Source organism: Cajanus cajan, chromosome 8, assembly GCF_000230855.2.
Source record: "Cajanus cajan strain Asha chromosome 8, NIPB_CcT2T_4, whole genome shotgun sequence".
Classification (NCBI taxonomy): Eukaryota; Viridiplantae; Streptophyta; class Magnoliopsida; order Fabales; family Fabaceae; genus Cajanus; species Cajanus cajan.
The window spans coordinates 11,078,465-11,095,093 of record NC_138524.1 but is presented as its reverse complement, the minus strand read 5'-3'; the positions used below and the strand labels follow the sequence as shown (position 1 = coordinate 11,095,093).

Here is a 16,629-nt window from a genome sequence, read left to right as displayed (position 1 = left end):
TTCATTGTCATTTTACTAAAATCAATGATTTATTAATTTTTTCTTCTTTTTATTTTTACTCTTAATAATTAATGTATGTTTATTGAATAATGTGTTTATTTATTTCTAATATTTATTTATTTTTTCTCTAAACACCTAAATAAAGTTAATGTTGTATTTAAAAGGGTAATATGTTTCCAACAAAATACTATAAAAAAATAGAGGGTAGAATATAAAAATAAATAATAAATATTTTTGAAAACTAAAATATCAATTATTTTCTTAAGTTCTATAGAAAACCTTAAATGACTATAAATAAAAAATGAAAGGAATAATATATTCTCACATATTTTTTTTAGTTAAAATATGTTAGCGACTACGTCAACCTATGATCGTATTTCGTATTTTGTGTCTTTGTTCTCCAGAAAACCTCATGATTTAACATGCAATCAATTTCTAGATTTTGCTATCTTCTGAATCAATGCAAGCATGTAGCTAGCTTGATTGAATAGCATGCCATCATTTCAACGCCAAAAATTGTCGTGTCGTACTTCAAAAAATAAAATGTCATGCACTTTTAGTCAGATTATTGCTCCATATATATAACCTCTATTTAATAAATTTATTTTTTTAGCATAAATATTACAATTTTATACTGATAAAACACTGTATTAAACTAACAAGTGTTAATTACACAAGTTAATGGATATCAGTTGTTTTAGTTTAATTAATAGTCTCTGAGACATGTTTAGGTGCGAGATTTTGTCTGATTCAATTGGCAAAATTGTCTTCCATAAAAAACACATTTTTTTTATAAAAATTATTGCTACAAAAAAAATCTCTGCCAAAATCCAACACAAGAAAGGCTAATGATTATTCGGATAACTAGGTCTGAGGTGGAAAGGACAAAAATGGAATGGGGACGAGGAAAATACACGTGACTATGGTTGTGGAAAACTGATACGTGTGTCTGATTTCGTAGCAGAAGAAGGCATCTGAATTGAGTTTGCTTTTTCAGTTTTTCTTAAACATGATTTTTATAAAGATTACTTTTGCATTGAGTTGAAATTTGAAAATTTTACACCAAGTAATTTAGAAAATTGTTAAATTGAAATTAAATTTAAGGCCACTAGGCCAGTAGTATAAAGTTTTGGTAAAAGGTCATCAAAGTGATGTTAGGGAAGGTTTACCGAGGAAAATTGTGTAAAGGCTTCAACAGACAGAAAGTGCAACTTTGGCAATAAATAAATGTATCACATAATACAATTTGTTAGTGATATATTTCATGAAGCTAGTTAACCCAAGTGTGATTAAATTAGTATATGTTTATGTACTTTTTGGTCTTCAAAAAATGATGGATCAAGTAACTAGGGTTGTTTCCGATTTTCTACGATATGAGGGGTATTGCATTCCATGATGAGAGTGTGCTTAAAAGTGATGAAACAACAATATTATTATCGAACAAAAAAGAAAATACAAGAGAAAACCTTGCAACATAATTGCAAATTTTTAAATTCGAAATGTTTCTACTATAAGTCTGCTATCATCGGTGACACCGTATTCAAGGTATTGTCCGCTTTGACACTTGTTGGGCCGTCACGATTTTTTCTTTTAAAAGGTACCTCGGTGGAGCCCCACAGTCAATGTTAAGGGGCAAAAGTGGCCTAAGCCTTCCTTGTAGTGCCAAATGTTCCTATCGTAAGTTTGCTATCATTGTTAGGGTCACCAACACTTGTTGGGTTGTCACAGATTTGTCCTTTAAAAGACATCTCAATGGGTTAAAGATGGAGGATGTTTATAAACTACCTTTAGCCTGACTCCTAAGCAATGTGAGACTTTTAGGCATACTAGAATAATTTCTATTCTTTTACCTATTAAAAAAATAGAGGATATCAATTATCAACTACACTATTAAACTAGCTATTTCTTAGAGATTAAACAAGTGTCACAAATATATTTCAAAGAGTAATGTCAATTATCTTCCCCAGTACGAATTTAAGAAAGAAAAAAAAATAGTTTGAACATTATACAATAGACAAGTACCAAATTATTAGCTTGAACATTAACTATATACCGTATGGGGGCCGACCTGGCCGAATACCCGACCCCTCGAACACTTGGGTCGAACACCCGACCCCTCAAACACTTGGCCGAATACCCTAACATACCGACCACCTGAGAATCGAACGGAGTACGTCGGTATGCTCGGCCAAAACCATGTGCCGGCTCCAAGATGATTTCAAAGAGTTTAATTAACGTAATGCATTGGATTAGCCCCCTAATTTCTCGGGGCCCAGTCCCTAATCACGGCCCAATAAGAAGTCCTATAAATAGAGTCCCAACGAGGTACGTAACCAATTTTTCAACTACCGCATTTAATACGCCGAGCACTTACTTGAGCGTTGGAGTGTCTTTGCAGGCACCCCCCCTCATTTCGGACTACTCGGAGAAGGACGAGAAGACCTAGACCCTGGACCCGACCCGCTACAACAAGGATAATTGGAGTGTGTATCCTAACACAGGAACATTTGGCGCCCACCGTGGGGCCGAAGAGACGTTTTCAGCCCCTTTTAACTCTACGACTGAGACTGAGATATGGTAACAACGCGCAAAGGACAATCGACAACGACTCACCCGATTCCTAACCCCGAAAGCAATCCCGTCATGACCCACCAAGAGCGCTACCCGTACGGGATGCCTCAGACCCAACCGGAACCTGTGATACAGCAAGTCCAGTCGAACACCAGTCAAACTCAACCGAACTTTCAAGACGACTTGCGAGCACTTCGCGAGGAAATGGCGGCCATCCAAAGGCAAAGAGAAGCCGACGCCCGGGAGCTGGCCGAGCTACGTCGGCAAAATGCCGAGCTCCGGCATCTGAACCAAACATACGTGTCGTCCACTCCTACACTCGTGGAAGAGTCCGCCTATCACGCCCCAACAGACCAGGTCACCCGAACCCCGGTCACTTCTTTGATAGCCAACAAGGCCGACACCACCGTTCACTCCCTAAGGCATCCTTTTTCTAGAAGAATAATGGAGGCAACACTGCTGGACCATTGGAAAAGCATGCCGATTGAGAAGTACGACGGATCATCCGACCCAGAAGAGCACTTGAATGTTTTCTTGACTCAAGCAACTCTCTCCACTCAAGACGACTCGACTTTGTGTCGAATATTCCCCACGTCTCTGAAAGGAAGGGCCCTGGGTTGGTTCACAAGGCTACCGAGCTCTTCCATCGACTCATTCAACGAACTGTCGTCCCAATTCACTCTCCAGTTCGCAACGAGCAAGCCGTACAGGACGACCTCACTAGCCTTAGCGGGGGTTCGTCAGGAGAAGAAAGAGAGTCTGAGGACTTTCATGGACCGGTTTAATAAATGGTGGAGGTGAAAAGACGTCCCGACACCCAAGCCGTTCGATTTAGGTCATCCAACGGTCCAGATTTAGTAACCGTTGGACCCGTAACCGCTAGGGCTAACCTGGCAGGCCACACCCGCCGAGGCCTCGGCGCAAACTCTAATAGCTTGGGACCTCGGCGTAGGCTTTGTCCATCGTAGTCCTCGACATATCCCCATCCCTAAACCTCCACCTACATCTCTCTCACGTGATGTCAGAGGTCTCAGCCTACATTTATCTCACCATGAGATCACGATATTCGCGCCACGCGTCAGAGGTCTCGACCTAGATCTATCTCACAGGACGTCAGAGGTCTCGGCCTACATTTATCTCACCATGAGATCGCGATATTCGCTCCACGCGTCAGAGGGCTCGGCCTAAGATCTCTCTCACGTGATGTCAAAGGTCTCGGCCTACATTTATCTCAGCATGAGATCGCGATATTCACTCCACGCGTCAGAGGGCTCGGCCTAAGATCTCTCTCACGCGGTCAGAGGGCTCGGCCTAAGATCTCTCACGTGATGTTAGAAGTCTCGGCCTACATTTATCTCACCATGAGGTCGCGATATTCGCTCCACGCGTCAGAGGGATCGGCCTAGATCCCTCTCACGTGGTCAGAGGTCTCGGCCTACATTTCAATCACCCAAGGCCCTGACCCAGGCTACGCCATGCCGAGACTTGGCAAAATCGCCCCTGCTTCTCCGCCGACAACCAGGATGTCACACAATTCTTACCGTCTTCGTCTTTCACATCCTCAACGCTGCGGGGGTTGTATACCGTATGGGGGCCGACCTGGCCGAATACCCGACCCCTCGAACACTTGGGCCGAACACCCGACCCCTCGAACACTTGGGTCGAACACCCGACCCCTCAAACACTTGGCCGAATACCCTAACATACCGACCACCTGAGAATCGAACGGAGTACGTCAGTATGCTCGGCAAAAACCATGTGCCGGCTCCAAGATGATTTCAAAGAGCTTAATTAATGTAATGCATTGGATTAGCCCCCTAATTTCTCGGGGCCCAGTCCCTAATCACGGCCCAATAAGAAGTCCTATAAAAAGAGTCCCAACGAGGTACGTAACCAATTTTTCAACTACCGCATTTAATACGCCGAGCACTCACTTGAGCGTTGGAGTGTCTTTGCAGGCACCCCCCCTCATTTTGGACTACTCGGAGAAGGACGAGAAGACCTAGACCCCGGACCCGACCCGCTACAACAAGGATAATTGGAGTGTGTATCCTAACACAGAAACAAACTATAAACCAATCCTTGGTCTATTTCAGAAATAAATATTTTAGACATATTAGATATTTAGATTTATCTAATAATGATCTCTTTGGAAGTATTTCTCCATCATTTAACAATCTAAAAATCTAGTTTCCCTAATTAATATTAAGTTTGAGGTTAACGTAGGGCTTGGTGAGGAAATAGTTCATCCTTGCTACATCGGAAAAAATATGGGCTTGGGGCATCATTAATTTTACATATAATTTTGTGGGAAAATTTGGTAAACAGCAATGTTCTTGGCATAACAATTAACCTAAACAGAGGCCTTACTCTGTTTCTTGCAATTTATTTTGCTAAAAATGACAGAGAGGGATGAGGAGCTTAGCTGGCCTGCCAAGATACCTGAGGCACTTGTTTCTTTAAAATTGGTGCATTTTTGGAATTCAGATTGCATTGATCTCATAGCTGCATATTTGTTAAAATCCACAAACAATTTTAGCCCAGCAAATAATATATTTGGTTGTGATGTAGCTTGATCTTGGTCTTGTCAAGAGATCAACACGAGAACTTGTTTCTGTTAAATTTTAATTTTAACTAATAATTTTTTTATTTATATCTCTCGTCTCTTAAAATAAGATATACTCTCATTATATACCGTCTTATCTTATATTATACTTTTGGTCAAAGCAAAGTACATGGTAAATTTGGCTTAATTGAAACTTGGAATTTTTCTAGAAGATACATGCCTTGATGACCAACGTCTCTGGATCATTGTAAAGTAGAGGACCAACTACTCTGCAAGCCAGAATATAAGTTTGATTTATATATAGGTTGACTTGGTTCTGAATTTTCTTAAGAGATATCTCAACGTATAGTGGGGTTGACCAAACTGATCCTAATGCCTTTCTACTTGTTTTTGGGTGCTGTATTTAGCCTAATACACCTCACTAGAAGAAAAGTCATGATTATCAATTGATTTAGCTATCGGTCAAATACGTTTAACAACTGAATATGCTTAGATTGACCGTTATTGACGTGTTATTTTAATTTTTTTTTCAAGGGAGTGTTTTTCTTTTAATTCTTCGAAAAGATTACAAAGACATTGAATTTGAGTTATCACGTTTTTACTCCAACCCCTTTCACCTTTCACCTAATCACTAGATTAGCTGACATTAGTAGTCAAAGGAAGTGGTTGATGGGCAAAAACTCCACATAACGTAATATTTGTTGCATATTCTGTTAGATCCATAGAAATTGGAAGTAAAAAATATATTATTTATCAATAAATTATATTAAGATAAATATGAATTAAATTAATAAATACTAAAATAAATAAGAATAAAAATTTAGAGAAATTTGAATTGAAAAACGTTAAACATTATTCTTAAAGGAAAAACACTCTATTACACTAAAAAAAAAATAATAAAATTAAAATAAATCTCACATGATAAATCTCATAAACTTACATTAAAAATAAAATAATAAATAATAATAACGAAAATTAAGTGGATTGACAAGTCAACTCGATCCAGCCCATCATTTGGCCCAATAAATTAGATAAAACATGTTAGGGTGTCCAACTTGATCCAATAAATTTTGGTGAGATAACAAGTTAGTCCTTAGAGCACCTCCAGCCAAGTGCTTAGAGTGTTGCTTGTTGATAAGCAATGGTGCTTGTTAGAAACTGTCATTGGAGTGATCTTACGTGACATTTGAGTTGCTTAAATTTTTTTTGGTATTGCTTGTACAAGGCACGGTGTAACACCCCAGTTTTCAAAAAGGTTATTGTTATTATTATTATTATATGATATTTGATCATAATTATTTTAATAATTATATAGAAATACTATTTTGTACGTTTTAAATAATTATTATTTTGGACAATTATTTTGTACGTATTAAATAAGTATTTTTATTAGTATTTTTAAATAAATATTTATATGTTTTAAGAGAAGGTTGATTTTATATGATATTTTGTTATTGAAATTTATTATTATATTTTGGGTCAGAAATATATTATTATTATAGAGGAAAAATATTTTATAATATACATGTATTTATTTTATTTAATTATTTTGAGGAGAAAGAGAAGTGGGTTAGAAGAGAAGGAAAATGGGTTGGGTTGACCCAGCCCAATAGATTAATTTTAAGAAAGGAATCAGGTAGTGTTAACCCTATCTGCCTCATTTGCATTCTGAGGAGTTAGAAAAAAAAAGAGGAGAAACAAAGAGCTCTAAGGAAGAGTACTCAGGAACGATCTTAGATCACATCAAGACCATCCGTCTTCTGCTCATCCAGGTAAAGGGGGAGTGAGAAACCTCGCTCTAGGTGTGAGATTGTATGCTGGGTAGTGAGATTGGCCCCCAATCCTGTGTTTGTTGCATTTTTTGTATGCTTATGTATGAGGAGTTTTTCCCAATTGTATCTGTTTTGCCTATTGTTTTCTTATATGTAATTAATCGTATGAATTGAGATTTCTATGGGTTCCTATGGGAAACCCTAAGGGAATGCATTGATAATTGTAAGAGGCAAATTTTAAATGTTTTCTGTTTTACCTTCTGAGTTTTCTGTTGTGTTTCTTGATATTTGCTGAGTGTAAATATGTATATAATCTTGAAAATAAACAAGTTTTGATATGAATTAGAGTGCTCTGTGGGTTCCTGTGGGAACCCTATGAGAAACAGGCAAAATATGAATATTTTCTGTTTTGCTTTCTGATTGTTCTGATGTATTCCTTGTTGAATTAGATGTATAAATATGTGTTTATTTTTGAAAATAGATTAGTTTTGATATGATTTTGAGTGCTTTGTAGACACTATGTGAATATGATGAGATGATGTGAAAAATGATGATTATGTGAATATGATGAGATGATGTGAAAAGTGATGACTATGTGAATATGAAGAGATGATGTGAAAAGTGATAATGAGACATGATAATGTGATATGGGAATGAGAAATGATAATGAGATATGAGAATGCATAGAGTCTTGAATGACATGCATCATTTGCATAAGTGTTTTAAGGGTACGATATGGAATACACTGCCAGAGAAGGCCCCCTAGTGTAAAAGCTTTGGGGATTAGTCCTTGGGGATAACTCGGTTTGGAAGTCTCAGTCTCGCCCATTGTGTGCATGGGATGTATCTTGCGCGGCTTAGCTATCCCGACGAGACTCTGGTAGTATATCCTTCTAGTGAGAGTGCGCAGAGGGTGTGACCCGGCATGAACTCCTAGACTACTCTTCGTGTATTGCTAGCGGCAATATGCCATGTGATGTTTTACTGGCGCCACATGCATGATAATATGTAGTCCGTGTCCATGCATATGCATTCTTAATGTTATATGATAAAGTGGTGGTTTATGTCTTGGATGAGTGTGATGTTATTATTAATTTATCTATGTTATACTTATTTTGTTTGTGTTTGGCTATTCGGCGTATATTTCTACACTGTGAGCCAGAGTGAGATGTTTCTCACTCCCTTTTCTCGTGTTGTTCTGTTTTGACTGTTATACAGGTGGTCATGAGGCTGAGGATGTTAGTGATGAAGCTTAGGCTTCTATGTTGGGTTTTGCTCTGATAGGACATGTGACATCGGGACATAGATAAAATTAGTTTAAAGATGTTCTTATTAAATTATTTTAGAAAATTCAGTTTTATTTCTTTGTAATTTTACCGGCATGTTATTTGGATTAAGTTTATGAATGTGAACTCTTTACCCTTACGTGGTTGGAAATTTGATTTTTATTGAAAAAAAATTCTATTTTTTTATAATTACTGTATATGTATGTTGGGGTAGAGGGTGTCACACACGGTGCTTAGCACTGTCAAGAGAATTTTGATTGGTTAAAATGATCTACGTGGAATGTGGAGTAGATTTATGAAAATAAAAAAAAATAGAAAAAAAACATGTTCACCTCATCTTCGTTCGTCCCTGGAGGTCTGCCAACGCCGTACCGTGTCGCCGGTCGCCGTTCGCGCGTCGTCGATTGCCGTTCACGCGTCGCCGGTGGTGTGTCTCCGCGCGCGACCCCCTAAGCCCGCGATCCTTCCGCGCGCGACACCCTCCGCGCGACCCAGTCAGCACGTTCATCTCCTCCGTGCGGCCAGACCCCTCCGCCACGAGCGCGCGGCTCCATATAGCCAGACCCGCCACCGGCGCGGGAACCACCTTTGCCCCACGAGCGCCAGAAGCCCCCAGCCGAACCCCTCCGCCCCGCGTGCGACCACCTCCGCGCGCGACCCTCCGCGCGCGACCCCTCCACGCGCGACCCCTCCGAAAGATCAACACCTCCGCGCGCCGGTCGGAGAAGAGAGAGTGAAGAGAGAGTGCCGATCGGAGAAGAGAGAGTGCAGGGAGAGTGAAGGGAATACTTTTGGTATTTTTATTATTATGTAATATTTTTTTTTTATTTGTGATATTCACGTAGAGTTGTTTTTATTATTAAAATTTTTTATTTTTTTTATTATGTAATTTTTTTTATTATTACAATTTTTTAATTATGTAATTTGTTTTAATTATTAGTTATTCATATTTATATATTATTTATAATAATTAATTTTATAAATTTTTTTTTATAAAATATAATGTGAGGTGTCAAAAAGTGTAGTATGAGTTGTAAAAAAGTTGAGGTGCTTATAAGCAATTTGCATTGGAGCAAAAGTTGTAAAAATATAGTATGAGTTGCTTATGAGTGATGTGGCACAGTGGGACCCATTTAAAGTGGTTGGGCACATTGTAGATGCTCTTAGACACCGGAACTCATTTTGTTGTCTCTATATGTAATTAGTATATAATATCAATTAATCATATTATATATTTTATTATAAAAAAATAGATTTATTTTTTTAATTTGGCTAATTTGGTCTTATCACCTAACATGGACCAAGTTGGACAAAAAAATGACGGTCCAAAAAAATATAAATCAAACAAACTTAATCTAAAATAACATTTAGTCCGTGTAAGTTAGACTGGATTAGGCCAATCTGACCTGTTTGACATATCTACTTATTATTGAATCATATGATCTATCATCCATTAGATTGTCATTCTCCACTATCATCTTCATATTTTCACATGGTTGCACGATATATTATTGATTTCTCTAAGAAAAATTAGTGCATTTATATTTCTTTACAAGATGTTTATCTTTTAGCACGTCAAAACAAAGTTCATCAAATTATAATCAATTCATACCATTGAAATCTAAAGTAATAATTTCTATATTTTTTTCATCATAAATATATTTTTATAAAAAAAATATCTAATTCATAATCATCAAAGTTTTTTTTCCTAAGATTGTTAGATCCATGGAAATAGAAAATGAAAGATACATTATTTATTGATGAATTATATCAAGATAAATATCAATAAATGATAAATTAAATTAATAAATACTAAAAATAAATAAGAATAATAGTATAGAGAAACTTTAGTTGAAGCACGTTAGAGAAAAAAATCCTATTATATTATTATATTAGTTGGATTAATTTTTTGTGTCTCAACCAAAAAGTACTCTAAAATATTTAGTAACATTAGAAATAATTTTAGGAGAAAAAATAACTTTGACTTGTGTTATATCTTGTATTTTTATGTGTATTAATTCTACTAAGTAAGAGAACCATATTTATAGCTAACAAACAGCTAAAAACCACACAATTTACAATAACCCAATATAAGTTCAGTTGCTTAACTTGCAAAAAGGATAACAAACAAAACTAACCCGTGGTTAGTGCAACGTGCAGATAAAGAATTCGTCAAAGTAATAAAAAACATAACGGGTTTAATCTTTGAAAACGTTAATTAAACTAATTAAAAACATTAAAACATAATTTAATTAAATAAAAACATTTTAAAAAAAACATTTAATTAAATTTTAAATTATAATAAAATTTTCCAACATATTAGGGTTACTTTAAACTATGGGACCTGTATAAAGGTTTAGTGCAATAGAGTGAAATTCAATACTTGATAATTTACCTTTTAACCAACTTAGGGGTTAGGGAATTTCATCTCTAAACCTACCAATATCTTAAAAAGGGAAAAAAGACAAAGCAAAGCCACCAACTAAGGACAATGAGGGACATTGCTCCAAAGGGTGACCACGTTGGCTCCCTATGCTTATGTCCATTGGAATCAACCATCCCTAATAATTGAAGAGAGGTTGAGGCCAATTTACTACGACATGATGGGATCGGTTGGGTGTCTTTAGGAAATAGCCCTTCTTGCTTTGTTTTGTACCAAAACAAAACGATTGGGACATGCCTTGCTACCTTGTTCTCTTTCCCTGCCTCAATTTGTTTTATCCGAGTTAACTTACTTTTTCCACCAAATAAAAAAAATATATAAAAAAATTCAACTTCAAAGGCTCCCAACATACACCACCTACCAAGTTCCATTTTCATGCTTTTCTTACTTTTGAACAAAAGTTACTCTCTTGTTTTGTGAGGAAAGATACACAAATAAATCCAAAAATGTCTCCAAGGATGTTTGAGTACACTAATGTTACGGAACAAGCTCAAATAACACACATATTTCAATCTTTATTTTTAATTTATTTCCCATGTGAAAAACGTTTTTAGATTAATAATTATATGAAATTCTTCTTAAGATAGTTACTGCTAGCTATCACATATAAAAATTAAACTGCTAGCGTGTAAGGACCATATCAATTAAATAGAGAAGGACTTAGTGTATAAAACCCGATTTAATTCTTCTCGTGAAAATGATATAAAAATAAACGTGAAATATAAAATTAAAAGTTTAATTAAACACTGTACATTAAATACACCAAACATTAATAGAATTAATGTGCATTTAAGTTAGTTTATTTTGATAAAATATTTTTTTTTTGTTTTCAACTTCTAGAACTTTAAAATAATTACTTTTTGATTTTTTATCCTAATGCATATTAACAAAGTTGGTTATTAACATTAAGTTTTATTATTTCATAATTTTTTTAAATTATCCTTATTATAAATGTTAAAAAAATAATACATAAATGTTATGCATTAAAGTAAAAATATCACTAAATGATATAAAAATAATTAAATTTATTTATATTTAAGAAAATAATTTCTTGTAATAGAGAAAAATAAATAAATAAACCACTGCCCAAAGTGAAAAATATCCAACTTTTTGCCAAGACATATTAATCCTCTTATATTAGAATTTGTTTTGGAAAACTGATTAATCAAAGTAGATACAAGTGAACTTAATTTGATTTTCGTTTTCGACATTGTAATATTTTCTACTGCTATTAAATATAAGAAGAAAACAAATGGAACTAAAAACATGTTAAAAGTAATATAATGTTACACAGAATGAAAAAAAAATGAGGTGAAAGAAGGGTGAAAATATTATATACTCATGATTATGAATATGGTTGTTTCACAGCAGGGACGGAGCCAGGATTTCAATACTGGGGGTGCCATATAGGGGGTGCCATATAGTAATATACATATGAGTTTATATTAAAAATATGAGTTTATATTAAAAATAGGGGGTGCCATATAGTAATATATATGTATATAAAAAAAAATTAAAATTGTTGGGGGGGCCGTGGCACCCGTAGGTCCCCCCTTGGCTCCGTCCTTTTGTTATCCAAGGTTAATGAGAACTGATGGAACAGGGAGAATGAAATTTAGAATAATTGAATTATAGAAAATCTAATGTTAAGTGAAAAGAATCCAAGCACCCCTGTCAAAATTGAGATCACTAACTACAACCCTAGCACTCTACATTTGTGATCAGGACAAGCATGCCACTAATTCTACCACTGATATTGCTTTTCACCAACTCCTGCTGAGACACACCATGACTATCAGAAGCTGTCCCTGCCCCACAATTGCCCAAACCTTCAACTCCAATCCCTCCTCTAATTGTAGAAATTATTAATATCAAATATTTATGATATCCGTGGATTTTTATATGACATGTTAATTTACAAAAAAAATTAATAATCTTTAATTACATGTCATATAAAAACTAGTTAAAATTGCAGTCCAAAACTACTAATTTTCTGTTGGATTTTCTCTGGTTGTGATCCAATTCTCATCATCATCATCACCATGTCGTGCCCAACAGGGCACCCCTGAACAGAGAGCCAGCATTCTGACCCTCCCACAAGCCGAAATTTCAAAACTACTTGTGTTGTGAACCAAATTGCCAAAACTTTCTGATTCTTCCACACAACTCCAAAAGCCTTGCTCAAGAACACTAGTCGGGGAACTTGAAGAATTAGACCCCAAAACTTCCTTATTGAAACATAATTCCCCAAGAAATGGATGCTTCAAGAGTTCACTAGCCGTCCACCTCTCTTGTGGATTCCTCCTCAAGCACTTCCCCAAGAAATCCCTTGCTTCATGGGACAGAAAAGAAGGAATTGGAGGCACTTCACTAGAATATGAAATATGATAAAGCACAGAAAAAGGGTCTGCCACATTAGGCCATGGTGCACCACCAGTGGCCATTTCAATCAAAGTGCACCCAAGTGACCAAATGTCACTAGCACACCCTTGATCCTCCCCACGCGCCACCTCCGGCGCCATGAACATCGGCGTGCCGCTGATCGCCGCTGCCTCGTCCGCCACCCTCTTGGCACATCCAAAGTCACCAATTTTGGCTCCACCTTCACCAATTAAGATGTTGGAACCCTTGATGTCACAATGCACCAACCCTCTTGAATGCAAGTACTCTAGCCCTTGCACAATTTGTCTCGTATAACATGCGATGGCCGGCTCTTCAGGTCGGTCACCGTGATTACGAGAAGTATGTGCAAGGGTACCAAAGGGCATGTACTCCATGAAGAGATTGAAAAAGGGCTTGTTGTTCTCCATGGTAATGTCACACCCTTTGTATGTAACCACATAAGGACTACTTAGAGAGGATAAAATTTTTTGCTCCTTTTGTAGAGGCTCTGATTGTGACAGCTCCGACGACTTCACGGCGAAGACAACGCCGTGGCATGTGGCGGTGTAGACGGTGGCGGATGAGCCATGGCCTATGGTGTGGCCTCTTTGCCACTCCATATTTGTGAAGAGGAAAAAAAAAAGTTAAGGGGTTTTGTGGAGAGTTGTGAGTTGGATGTTGTGGCCTTTTATATGTTTAATTGAATAGATATAGACACTTTTGAGCATAAGGTTTTGATGGGTTGTGTTGTCTGAAAGGTTGTTTTTATTGGTTGGCTACTTAATTTGGTTGGCGCTCACTCTCTATCTTTTATTATTCTCTCTCTTGAGTTGTCAACGTGGCCAAATTTTGATGGCACAGGTTCTTCGTCGGCAAAGGCTAGATGGTTTACACGTGAGAATGGAAATGGGTTTTAATTATGATTGAAGGTTAAGTGTGTGCAATTTGGGAAAGGCTTTAATGTTGGTGCAAATTAAAGGGGGTGAAGAGTTTGGATGAGGTAGATGGGGTGGGAATCAAGGGTAGATTCCTTCTTTTGCATCGAACTTTGAAAATTTAATGTGGGAGTGCGTGTGCCAAGTTGGGTGGGTTGAAGTGTTGAACAACCCAAACGATTGAAAGTTTGGTATATTATTTGGAGTTAGTTTTGTGGTAGAGGGTTGAATTTTATTCTAGTTGTAGTGTGAATGTGTGGCCTTGACAAATTACAAGTCGTATATGGTGAGGAAGAGTACAAGTCAACTAGTGCACAGTTGTTTTTCATAGCAGTCAAAAACAAAAAGAGAAAAATTCCTTGTTTTGCCCTTTTATAAGATATTTATTTGGGATGACCGTCGTCGTGTCATGAGTGATTCCACTAATTTCCCATAAAAAATATGTATGAACTTTCATATATTATTATTATTATTATTATTATTATTATGAGCAAGTATGCTAACTATTATCAAATGATTTTAAATTTAATTATAACACAAGATTGATATATAATAACAATATATTTGTATACTTTAATTAACCACCAATTAACTTACATAAAAGCCGGTTAAATATGCAAAGCAACAAAACCCACTTCTAAATGCTTCAACTATATAATAAGGTCATCCCACTTGTTCTTACAAAAATAAGGAAAAATGGTTGATTACATATAAAAAAAGACTAATGATGAAGTTAGTTCTCTTTTGTGTGTGTATATATATATATATATATATATATATATAAACTTTTGTTAACAGTTCATTTTTAGTTTTCACCAGTTTTCTTTGCATTCCTTCAAGTTTTGTAACTATCAAACTTAGGGTGGTTTTTAGTAATTATAACCGACTTGTTCAAAGGTTGACAAATAAGTATGCGTTAGTTTGGTTAGTACACCATTCATATCTTAACAGTTTTTTTTTTTTTTTTTGTGATGGAAACAGACATTTATAAAATATTAATAAGTATTTATAATATGTGGACAAACTAATGCAAAGTTATTTAAATTTAACTAATTATATTGAATTTGAATCTTAAAAAATATGTTATGATAAATATTCAAAAGAACTTTGATGTTTATAGTTGTTGTAGTCCTAGCGGGTTGGATCAAAATTTTCTACTATAAAAAATACTTGTAATCTTGTGCCATAAAAAAGATACTTATGCATCCTATAAGACACCAAATGCGAATGAAAATTTTGTTGCATTCAAATTGATCGTGATTTCAACATATATTTGAATACAATGTTTTTTTTTACACGATACTTATTATTATGAGAAGAGAAAAATATTTTTTATTAAAAGTATTTTTTAAATTATAAAACTTATTGTAAAGATTTTTTTTTATAATTTTTACAGATCATGTATATCTTATATTGAAGACAGTTATATCTGAATCAGATAAAAAACTATCATTAAAACTCTCTCCAAATGTGAAGCGTTTTTAAAGTAAAAGAGCTTAACTTTGTTAAAATCAATCTTTATTTATCTAATTAAATAATAATAATAATAATAATAATAATAATAATAATAATAATAATAATAATTTTTTTTTGTTCTGAAAATTGTGAACAAAAGATTTCCTTTTCTGACTATATTTTATTTTTCATGTGTGAAACTAAGACCAATTTGCTGATTCAATTATGAAACTAATTTATAAATAAAAGATGCCACGTATACCTCAATTCGAGAAGTCCTTTTATAGAAAACTTTGAAACTTTGTTACTGCCTTATTGGGACAACTTAGTTTCACCCAAAGTGCACCCAATGTCATACACATTAGTTCATCCCTTCTTCTAGAAGCTCGACAAAGACAGTCATAAAATCATCTAAAAAATAAAAAAAAAAAACCCTTATGAACGGGTACTATTACCCCTAAGTAAAGTAATCAACTAATCATGATAAACTTAACCAAATAAAGATAATAATGATTTTCATAAGCACAAAAATGAAGTATCGAGTGTCACACGATATGATGGGATGGTTGTAAATTCTATTATAATAATACATACAATAATCGAAGCATGGAAAAAAAAAAATTTAAAATTAGAAATGAATGAAACAATTCAAAATCATTCGAATGTGAGTGTTCTTTTGACATTGATTAACACCCTTTAACCTAACGTGTGATTGTTTTCATCCCTTGATACAACATTACACATAGATGCCCAAAATCTTAGGCGTGAAATAAACGTTATCTTTTTGTGTAACACTCATTCACTCACACACACACACATATTCATGCATACAAGAGATGTGGAGAGTAAAGATTATTAACATGCCAAACATACCCAACTGAATGCTCTATAAAACACATTGAATGAAGGAGCTTATATTTTATAATAATAAAAAGGGGTTTGGTGACTTGATTGTGTGAAATGTAAGTTAGAGAAAGGTGGTATTTAAAGTGTTGATGAATTTTGTGAGTGAGGAGTAGCAAAGAAAAGAAGGGAGGGTTGGAGTATGAATTGGAATTTGGAAGAGAAAAGGATCATTTATGACATGTGTGATATATTGCGCAGCAAAAGCACAAGGGAAGTTGAATTGTGATTTGTGTTTTCTAGTTGTGCAACCCAATTCAGAGTTAGATAAGTTGGTTGGAGCAAGGTGTGGATTCTTAATTCAAGAGAGGCTTTC

The 16,629-nt window shown here is 35.3% G+C and overlaps 1 protein-coding gene across 1 annotated transcript; it reads right to left on the bottom strand.

Annotated features, from left to right (window-relative positions):
- Positions 1-12,244: 12,244 nt before the first annotated feature.
- Positions 12,245-13,942, bottom strand: LOC109814257 (mitogen-activated protein kinase kinase kinase 18). Its single transcript, XM_020378636.3, has one exon. It carries the CDS (start codon positions 13,638-13,640, stop codon positions 12,624-12,626), a length of 1,017 nt encoding a protein of 338 aa, XP_020234225.1. The 5' UTR covers positions 13,641-13,942; the 3' UTR covers positions 12,245-12,623.
- Between the last annotated feature and the right edge of the window lie 2,687 nt (positions 13,943-16,629).